Below are 11,186 nucleotides of genomic sequence, written 5' to 3'. Positions count from 1 at the left end.
AAAAAAAAAAAAAAAAGACCGTCTGCCTGACTAGTCCACAGAAGAACATACTAAACCAGTCCCACTCTTCCGGTACAGTACCCACTGTCTCTGTCCTCTCTCCCATCCCCAGCCACCTTCCACTCGAACTTGAGCACGAGAGCAGCATCCAACTCATTCTTCACTCGAGCTCTGTCTCCATTTGGACATAGCTTGATCCATACAGCACAAAGTACTGTGAGGGTATGCAACTAGTAAACAGTGTGGAAAGGAACTGAAAATAATGCCCTGAATTCCAATTCTCCAGCTAACTCAAATTCCTCCCCTTTGGTTCTTAGATACTTGCAGCCTTACACCCTCAGGGTGCTCCCTGCACCAGAATGCTGTGAGTTATCCGTAGGACTGGCAATGTCAGAAGTTGTTGACTTGAGCCTTTTACAGCTCAGCATATTAATACGACTTTACTTTTCATAGCTCGTTTTTTATACTTTTCTGCTGGACGGTTAAGACCAAGATAAAAATACTGGACTGTATTGGATTATCTTGTTGAATTCACGCACCTATGATATTTAGATGGCAATGGAATACCCTTCTCTGACAAAACTAAACAAAAAAGGGGATACAAATGAAGGACCATTTTGTATCTTATATACAAAATAGGATAAACATACAGCTACTTTCTCTTGATTCAGTGATCTGTACTAATAGTGTTTGGACAGGATATCATGTCTGCATGTTGTACTATGAATAACCACTAAGAAGACAACAATATGGAACGTATTAATTATTGTAACTGTCCTACTAACCTGTTTTGAAACTGTCTGATTGCTATTTATTTCTCAATAAAATTAATAATAATTTTTAAAATGCTGTGTGTGGAGTCACACCTAGAAAGAGCTAGAGCTTCTAGTTCATTCTTCAACAACAATGTTCAAGAAATTCAAGGAATTAAAAACTAGTATCTTTCTCTACCTCCACTTCCACCACTCTTCACACGAGTACACAGCCATGGGGAGCTATGAGAAAGACGTCTCTGTAACCACCTGGCCAAATCTCAGGATCCGCAGCCCGGCTGAGCTTTAAAATAACCTAACCCACTGGGGACACAGCTGAGTGAACAGTGCCTGCTGGCCAGTGCAAAGTCCTAAGTTCAATTCCTTTTGTGTGTGTGTGTATTTTAGTGAAGGGTCTACAAAGTGTTCAGGGTCTCACTGCTAGATCAGATTCGTAGTGACCCCCTGTTTACAGCCTCCCAAAAGCTGGGATTACAGGTGTGCACCACCACGCCCAGTCTCAATTGCCATCTCAGCGCCCCAGGGGGGGAGCTGGCATGGCAGGCCCAGGGATTGAACCCCCAGCCCTGTGCCTGCTTGCAAGCACTTTAATCCGCTGAGCTATCTGGCTAACCCTATGAGTTCAATTCCTGATACAAAAATAAATGAATGAATAACCTAGTGCGGCATTGTGCCTGTGCCCATGTGCGTCCGTACACACATGCGCATGCTCAAACATTCAAAGACACTGTGGCAGGCTGGCCTGGGGCAGCTGGGCCATCTATACTTCTAAACACTCCCCCAAGTGACTGTGGTGCACAGCATGGGCTGAGGACCTCGGAGCTCAACCTAGATGGCCAAGAAGGTGGCTGAGGTAGCCACGTGATCCACACAGCCACAGGAGGGGGTTGGGGTCTCAGGCTTTCTAAGCACAGAGGACATTAAATGTGTATTCTAAAGTGAAATGGAGGCTTCCCTGCTGGGGCAAGACCCATCACGTGGTTGCTGTTCCTAGAAGGAGCACCTTTTTAGCTGCCAACAGATGCATTATTTCATCAGTCCCATAAATATTCGATAAAAGTCTTCTACTCTTTGTCAGCCTTGCAGAAGCCAAAGCGGGGGGAAAAAAAATCTGATAAGATGCAGTACCGAGCTGGCACAATTCCTTTTTAAAGGATTAAAACTGGCATTAATAAAAATAAAAAGATTTTATAAAAATCTCTCCCAATATACTTTTTAAAGCCCATGAAAATTCTCCTTTCAAAATTAAAAAAAAAGGTACAATTTTTTGAAAGAGTCTTTCAATTATTAATGCCAGGGCATAATATAATTCCATTTCTAACCCAGTGGGAGCCAAGATTTCGAGGGAAGAAAGCCCTAAATCAAGACTTGGAAGGCCAGGATCCAGTCCTGGCAATAAATTACGTCAACTCACTGTGTGATCACAGGCAAGCGAACTTAATCTCGAGGCCTCCGTTTGCTCAGACAAGATTTACATCCTCTGGGCGGCCCTCGCGGCTCCCAAATTCCATAACGCTGGGAGCTGGCTCCGTTTCGCTGACTGCTACAGCAGCAGATGCATGTGTTTAAAATTTGGAAAACAAGGGCATGGTGGTGCAGGCCTATCACCACAGCACTTGGGAGGACGAGACAGGCAGACTGACACACGTTTGAGGCCAGCCCAGAATACATGATGAGTTCAAGACCAGCGCGAACTGCATAGGGAGAACTTGTCTCAAAACAGAGGAAAACTTACAAACTTAGCAATTCTACTAATACCCTTAGCCAGTCCCTGTCACCATGCATAAGTTGGACAAGCAAAACTGCACACAGCCTGAGTAGGCAGGTCAGCGCACCTGAGGAGGGCGGGAGCCTTCCTTCCCCGGCCACACCCCGCCACACTCTGTGAGTGGAAAACACACGAAAAGCACCTTCGCACTCTTGGGCCACATCCACCCGTCCTCCTGTTCCGTTCTTAGTACTTACTATTGCTTATGCTGAATCATTTTTGCTTAAATAAAAATAATGTGTCATTAACAGGAACTTCATAAATAGAAAACCATTTCACTTCCCATAAATGGAAGAGAGCTGTTAAAATTGATACCAAGATTAAAACAAAAAAAAAGCAATGCAGCCAAAGTCTAGCTACACTGTTGTCCACAGAGGGCCTGAAGCATAAGGGCCTCTGGTCAGTCTCATCTGGATTGCAATGACAGTAAAACTCACGTGATTCTGTTTATTTACTTCACATCCACAAGTCGCCTGAAATTGTCTTCACAACCACCCAAGACACAACTGAAGGGTAGGAAGCACAGCAGATGGCAGCGACCCAGCTGGCAGTGGTGAGGGAAGGGATCCGTCTCTCTGTGAGGAAGTTGTCTTCTCCAGCCATGCTGTTACATGCACGCGCTGAGTTCCTGTGTCCTTGTGGCCCCTTCTCTCCCCTCCATCCCAGGAGTCAAGTCTATGGCTGGGGTCCCCACATCACAGGGGTTTCCTGATCACTCTCAGCACCATGCACACCACTTTTCTTCACAGTGCTCACCACCACCCAACAGGTTATTTATTCATTGTGATTTTAATCTTTGCTCCGGCTCAGCCCTCCCTCCCCTAGGACACAGTGAGCCCCAGGAAGGCAAGGACTCTGCTTTGTGCACTGCTGTATCCCCAGCTCCTAATGCCCAGCGTGTGGCCAGGACTCAACAAATATTTGTGGGACGGGTGAAGGAATGCCCTTGGTTGCCCAGTGCCCAGCATTTCTTTGGTCCTCAGGATGCGTAGCATAACAGATCAGGCAGGCTCAGGCAGGGATCCCCAGGAATCTGGGCTCCTGCACACTCTACCACTACCAGCAGAGGGAGGGGTCCTGCTGTGGATTGCGACTCCTTGCTCTCGGTTAGTACCCGAGGATGCTGAAGGCAAACAGGGCTCAGCTACAGAGAAATGCCTGCACCAACCACAGGCCACAGAAACTGAGATCAGCACTGAGCTGCCCGTGGGCAGAGCCGGTTCAGGGACATGCAAGACTGGAGGATCCTATGAGAAGAATCCCAAGCTAAAAATACCTCAAACAAACTATTACAATATCTAGTATGCCTGTCATCAGAATTTACTGACTTCAGATGGATCCAAACACACATCTCAGGGCCAGCCTGCACCTCTGTGGCCCAGCATGGTCACTCAAGGCCAGCCCCACAGGGGACAGCTTGAGCCCTGGGGCTTGGGTAGAAGGAAGCTGTACCAGCCAGCCTGGTGTCCTGTGCCAGCGAGGTCAGCCAGGCAGTGCAGGGCGGAGGGTCCATGGGGAGGACCCGCTGAAGGTCAGGCAAGGCTGCAGCAGGTGTCAGCCTGGGGACAGCCACACCCATAGGCACAGGAGGCGAGCATCTGATACACACACAGGGGGTGCTGAGCTATGGTCCTTCACCTTGCCAGTGGCTAAGAACACAGAAAGCAGGAATCTGATCCAGAGAGGAGAGAAAAACTAAAACACAAACCCCGGTGCCTAAAGGAAGACTGGGGTGAAAGGCAGAGCTAGCAAGCAAACTGTTAACACAAGGATCCTGGCAGAGACCCAGGGCCACCGCCAGGCCCAAGCCAGGAGCTGCACGGCCACTGCTTGGGCAGAGGCTCTCCAGACAGGGTGGTGAGGGCTGCCGATCAAGTCCCTCTCCAGGCCCACTGGGCCCGGGCACAGTGGGAGCTACAGGGCAGATGGAAGGTGAGGAGGGGAAGTGGGCAGGAGGGCAGGCCACCTCACCCACGCCCAGTGCCCTGCTCATCTCCTGAAATGACCTGAAAGGAGCCCGGCGGGGAGGGTTTGCAGCTGATCTAATGTCTAGTATGTGACCTTGGCCAGGGAGGGACGTGCCATTAAGTGTTCCTTCCACGGTGCCAAGGGGGATTAAGTCATTTTATCGTCAGAATTCCTCTGCAAAATGGTAGCGTCCTTATAGGGTGAGAAAACACAAGCCAATTATCCATTTACATCTTAACTTTTTTTTTTTTGCTTTTCACAGAGATTCAGAGTTGGGCACATTCTGAGAGAACCAAAGGGTTTCATTTCAGTTTTTACTTAATGTCTTAGCATTTGCTGGTGGGAGGATTTAGAAAAGTAGAGAATAAGACAGAATTCAATTCTCTAAAAAATTACATCCAGGATGCAAGTCAAGAGCAGCTAACAAGGATCATCCAAATCAAACCTCTGAGTCAGCTCAAATTTTACAAATAAAATACAAAAATTAAACAAAGGGGAAAACTAAGAATCTGCAAGAAGAACAAATCAAGAAAACTTTATGAAAATAAAACTGTTTCAGTCTCAGAGAAGGATTAAATGCTTAGCTGAAGAGAAGCCCACTCCTAGCTGTTCTCTAGGCTTCCCAGAAGGCCCCCAAATCCACAGATAAGAGTATGAGATAAGACATTACCCTACGCACACCCACAGACAGAAGGCCACTACTAACCATCCCTCAGAATTTCAAGATGCCTTTACCAAAGCAGACTAATGCAAAGTTTATTAAAATTACAATCATGCTAGAGAAGTAACAGGGTCCTAAGAAACAGGCTCTGGGCTTGTTTGCTTTCTGTAGGCATATTAAATTGGAAGGTACTTCAACTCTGACACTTGTCCAGAATTTCAACAGCAGCAACAAAAAAAAAAAAAAAAAAAAAAAAAAAAAAACACCTAGGTTTCCAACTTGTTAGAGCCCCTTTTTAGAATTAAAATATTTGCCACGCAATTAATTACTTTAAATCCTTCAAAATGTTAAGGTCCAAAACAAGACAAGACTATTAATTATCAAGTCCCTTAAATCACTTCTTTCATCCCTCACCTCCTACACATACTTTATACACGCAGACATTTACCAGTAGAAACCATTTGCTACCAGAAACCGTGGCATACTAGATTTTTAATAACATGTGGATTGTTTTGGTTTCGATTTTTATTTTCAGTTCTGGGCATGGAACCTGGAGCCTTGTTCATCACAGGCAAGCCCCTAGCAGTGAGCAACATTGTAGCCTAATGTATGGATTTCAAACGCAGCTTTTATGAGATAGAAAACTGCAGAGTGAAGAAGAAAAAAGTGATAAATCCCAGATTCAGAATTTACCAGCAAGTGAGGGCCAGGCATGAGTGGCTCTGCAAAGTCAACGCTAATATTATGTCTTTTAAACTGAGCAACAAGGACACGGGTGGCGGCTGCTCCATGATTCTCCCACCTTACCTCTATCTTGTACAATGAAAGTAGTACTGAGTAAGAACCAGTTAAATGAGTTATGTAATTGTCATCAGGGAAGCTATACAGAGACATACATTAGCCAAAGCTTTGCTTCTGAGTATTTTTTTTTATTTTTATTTATTTATTCTGTGTGTGTGTGTGTGTGTGTGTGTGTGTGTGTGTGGCCAGCTCAGCCCACCAGGGGGCGGGGCCGGCTGGCATGTGGTGCTGGGGGATTGAACCGCGGTCCCTCTGCTTTGCCAAGTTTGTTCCAAGTAGGTGCTTTAGACCACTGAGCCACCTCTCCAGCCCCTGAGTATTTTTTTGATAGCAGTGCTACTCAATAAAAGGTAAAACGAAAGTACTTCATTTGTTCCAGAGCCAACCTGTCTTTCCATCGATCCTTTGTTCAGAATTAACAAATCCTGGGGAAACCCTGATTTTTCTAATTTCCCTGCTATATACAGCTTCATTCTCCTTGTTTTTTCTTAGCATTTGTTTGTGGTACATAATGAATATATGTACTGCTACAGAAATGTATTCATCATGTATTGCAAGCATTATTAATAAAAGGTTTTAAAAAAAAAATCCCTCAGTTTCTCTGTAACTTTCGCCATATGGCAAAAAGTTTTAAGTTTTTCCCACTTTCTAAATGAATCTGAAGGCCAGAAAGTGAGGTCACACTTCTAAGCGTGACTCAGCACAGTACTATTTACACTATCCGAAATGATCATATAAGTAAATGAAGAACTGTGACAGTGACAGGCTCTTAGTTTTACTGTTTTGTTGTTCCCAACCACATGCCGGCAGCAGCTAAGTAAAATACCAGGAAAGCACCGATAATTTCTCAACTTCTCCCCAATTCTGTGTTCTGTGTTCTGCTTTCAGTAAAGTAGAGGCAGCTTCTTACATAATTTAGCTTGGTTTTCTTCAGGCATGTAGTGTTTACTATTGTAATGGCAATCCAAGCTAAAAGGTCTAGTGCTCCTGAAAGGTCGGACCTCTTCAGCAATTCAGAAAACCTGAACCATACCTACGTGGTTCGATGCTGTGAGTCAGCCAAGAATAGGAATAAAAAATACGTTTGCTTTTTCCACTGGGATTTTACCAGGTCTTTCTGAATAAATTGGTTATCTCAAGCTGATCAGATACTGAGACTTAATGGAAATAGAATTAATTATAATTACTTAATCTATATGGTTTGAAAAAAATCATTCAAACATAAGGTCTATGAGACAAAACTAAGAAAAGTCATTTCTTTTTAGTGGCATTTAGTTGTGTTCTTATTTTTTGGTGGGTTGTTTTTATGTGTGTGTGTGTGTGTGTGTGTGTGTGTGTTGTTTTGTCTTTAGCCAACTATTCCAAAAACAGTGACAAGAAAGCCTGAAAATGAACAACTTGAAGTACTCCTATCACTTCATCAGAAACTCCAAAGAATGCTGATTTCCTAACTCTGCTAAAGAAACCCTGTCAACTCAGCTTGGATTAGCTTTATAAAATTAAACACTCCACATGTCTGAACAAAGCCATGTTAACATATGTGAGACATTTCTAGCACATTACTGAAAGCAGAATACATAACACTGAACTGAAAAGAGGTTAAAAAATGCTTAGTGTTCTCCTAGTGTTTGTCTTCAAGGTCCTCCTGGCAACAATACATACTTAGGGACAACAAAACAGGTGAACTAAAAGCCTGTCACTAGCAGAACAATTTAAACTTGGTGAGGACACACATGCCTGTGATCCTAGTGCTCACAGGTTAGGGGATTCCAAGTTCAACCCCACATGGGCAAATTAGCAACCTAGTAGGACACTGTCTCAAAATAAATAAAAAGGACTGGGGATATAGCTCATTGCAAAGGACCTGAGGTCAGTGTTCAGCAACACACACACACACACACACACACACACCACTTAATTATATGGGTGACAGAAATAATACTATTCTATAGCATTCATAGAAGTGTGACCCCATTTTAATCTCCTTAAGATACCTCTTAATTTTGTTAAAAATTTGCAAGTTAATTTTTTTTATAATTTTATGTATTTGGTACAGGGTCTCACTATGCAGTTTAGACTTGTAGAACTTGTAGTACTCCTCCTGTTTTCAGCCTCCTCAGCACTGGGATTACAGGCAAGCACCACCATGCCTGGCCTTGCAAGTCAACTTTTAATTATCATCTTTTAAACATTTTTGCTAGTTTAGTTCTCTGCACTTCAATATTTTCCAAAAAACAGAACTCAACATAGCAATCAGGAGTGGTGGCACATGCCTATAATCCCAGCACTGGGGAGGCTGAGACAGGAGGATCATTAAGAGTCCAAGCTGTATAGTGAGACTCTGCATCAAATTATTAATTAAAAAACAAAAGTCACTATAACTGTTGGAAGAGGACCAGTGTTCCATACCACATCTTTCTGACACAAGTCAAGCAAACAGGACCACACCAAAACTATTTCTCTTTTCCATAGCTTCCAATTCTCCATTAAATCAAAACAAGAATCTCCCCAAACCAATACTCTTACAAAATTAAATACTCCAAGTGTTTGAACAAAACCAAACTAAAAAGAACACTCTACATCAATAGCCTTTCAAAACAAACTAAGTCAGTCTTCAAAATAATCCCCTGTAGCCTCGGAGGCCAGGCCCGGGACAGGTGCAGGGCATGTCTTCCTTGAGGCTGTCTCCTCCTCCATGAAGAGAGCTGTTCCAGCTGGCAGTTCTGGCACCCCACAAATCAGTTATCAGGAAGCCAAAACCTGCTTTCCCATCTACACTTTCCAAATGCCCCCGCATGCCAAGGGCTGAGATCTGACCTAGCTCTCTGAAGAGAACATGCCTCCGAAATGACTTGCCAAGTTTCCCTGGAAGCATTTCTAAATGTACTCTGAGCTCCCTCCTCGACCTCCCAGTCATGGTTTACGCTTCCTCCTTTCCCTGCATTTCCCAATGCCACCTCATGCTGTCCCTTCAACCACACGTCCCTTCCGTCCTCAGCCCTCACCCACTTCCACAAACTGCAGACACCTGCCCAGCCTAAAACCTCAACTTTTAATCCAAAGGGCACAGCTCCAACAATTTGAATGCTTTTTGATCTTTTTGAGGCCTACCTTGAGGCAGCTCAGAGACGGCTTCTTCCCTTGCCTTCTCCAGCTTTTCCCGTACCCAGGGAAATTCTTGTAGAGAATCTAGAAAGGTATCAAAGGCTTTAGGACCCCTGGAAGGCAAAATATCCAGCAGCAGCATTGTCTTCCGCAGGCCTGTGGTTTGAGCTTTGATTTCTTGAACGTGGTGTTCTGTCAAGATTCCTTCCTGGTAAAGGTACTGAAGAACCAAGCCCTCCACCAACACTTGGGCTCCTAGCTCCAGGCGAAGGGAGCGGAGCACTTGTTTGTCTCTGGCCTCCATTTCTCCCTGGAAAGAGACAAAATCACAGCTCAGGTGACAGGAATTCTGCGGCACCTCTGAGGATAGGGTCACTGCCCTGAGTACCTCAAGGTCAGGCAGATCTTTGAACCTTAACAGCATGTCAGGCCACAGGTGTTTATACAGGCTGGTTAAGCCAAGCCAAGTGAATTTCAAATCTTCTAAACAGAATCAACATGAATCAGTGTTTCAGTCTCTTCTTCTCATGCCATTATATCCTAGCTCAATTCCTTGTTCAACAAAGTTTTGATCAAAACAGTGGTCAGGGACATTGCTTTAAAAAGCAATTTTATCTGAGGATTCCAGAGCAGCAGTTCGCTTTAGCCTAAGGGAGAAGAAACGATTTTATTTTAACATTACCTTCACCAGAGATGCCCTGCTTCTGTGGTTGCATAAACTGCTATTATGGCCACAAGCGACCACAGAAACTGGCCATAATGGGGGTGGAGGACAGAAAGCAGAGGTACCACTGTACCTAAAATCCTTTTCTACTGTGGGAAAATGCCTCTTTGTCACTTTCAGAAAAATATCGGTTGTGTCCAATCTGCAATAAACCTTATAGATAGTCACAGATCGGTCCTTCTCTCTTAAGAATTCGGAATCTCCATCACAAGGCAGTCGTGGTCACACATGTATGAGACATTTAATGGGTTTTTTTCCTGGAAAAAAAAAGCCACAGCACAGCCCCGGTGGGCTGCCATGCGGCACGTAAAGGTCTCTAGTGAGTGGGGCACAGTACACTGTAAACCAAGGTTAAGAAACAGGGCGGGACCGAGGGGTGACAGATGGGTCTGGGCCACCTGCAGCTAAGTGACACCTGAGCCCGCATCCTCACAGCCCTCTCTAAAGACCCGAGGTGGCAGGAGCGGGGGAGGGGGCCACATTTGGATCTCGGCACCCGCTGGGAACTTTTCTGAAATTCCCTTCCTGGGCAGCTGCGACCTCTGACATGCCACAAAAGGGAAGAAGGAGGAGAGATTTTCGGGGCAACTTGCTCCGCGGAATGAGCTTCATTGCGGACCGAGGGGCGAACGGGTCCCCAGCACCGCCGCCCCAACCCTGGGCCGACTCGGAGACTCCAGCAAATTAGGGGGGCGAAAGAGCCCGAGGACCCGGCTTTCGAGAAAAGATGGACTCCTGTTACTTACGTCTGCAACCACGTATCTTTTAAAAAAAAAAAAAAAACTACAACCGGAATCCAGACTGTTAGGGAATCTGAAGCATAAGCACCATCTTTGTTGAAGGCGAACACCCTAAACAGGAAGTATGGCCGCCATCTTTGTTGGTGGCAAACACAGGAAGTGCTGTAGCCATCTTTAGTGAGGGCACTGGAGGTCCGATTGAAGCTTTATTTCTGCCATGTTTGTAACGGGCAACTGCTTTGAGATGGCAATTGCTATTCAGGTTAAATGGATGCTGCTTAACACAACTCCACCAAGGCCTTTCATACAATGGCTATAATAGATATGCAGGTCAAAAGTCACTCTAGGAGTGAAACATTTCTTCATTATTGCATTTAAAATGGCAGCACTCATCTGCTCATCATCCACTTCCTACCACTAAAACGCAAAGTCATTTCTTTACATCAGTAGAATTTTTTCCAACAAGAATTTACAAGTCAGCCGGGATTTATTCCAGCAATCAGCCAGCTGCTGTAGAAGGAAGATTTGTCATGGAGAAATGGAGGTATTCAAAATAACTGAAAAGGCTGACAAAAGGCTTAGCATGAAGGATGACTTCCTAGACAACAGTGCAAACCAACTGCTTGGCCACACCTCGGTGGACTTT

General features: G+C 44.8%; 1 protein-coding gene across 2 annotated transcripts in view; it reads right to left on the bottom strand.

Annotated features, from left to right (window-relative positions):
* The window catches only part of Cradd (CASP2 and RIPK1 domain containing adaptor with death domain), a 214,140-nt gene extending 203,460 nt beyond the window's left edge, over positions 1-10,680 (bottom strand). Inside the window, exons 1-3 of one of the 2 annotated variants that reach the window (XM_023716435.1) lie at positions 10,547-10,680; positions 9,874-10,057; positions 9,083-9,386 (exon numbers count right to left, since the gene is read on the bottom strand). In XM_023716435.1, the coding sequence (XP_023572203.1) occupies positions 9,083-9,380 (298 nt within the window). In that variant the 5' untranslated portion in view covers positions 9,381-9,386; positions 9,874-10,057; positions 10,547-10,680. The remainder of the gene's footprint in view (positions 1-9,082; positions 9,387-9,873; positions 10,058-10,546) is intronic. The other variant, XM_004623792.2, reaches the window with a different exon arrangement.
* Positions 10,681-11,186: the final 506 nt, after the last annotated feature.

This window comes from Octodon degus, unplaced genomic scaffold, assembly GCF_000260255.1.
Source record: "Octodon degus isolate 3935 unplaced genomic scaffold, OctDeg1.0 scaffold00004, whole genome shotgun sequence".
Taxonomy (NCBI): domain Eukaryota; kingdom Metazoa; phylum Chordata; class Mammalia; order Rodentia; family Octodontidae; genus Octodon; species Octodon degus.
The sequence above is the reverse complement of the archived record's forward strand: the minus strand, read 5'-3'. Positions and strand labels throughout refer to the sequence as shown.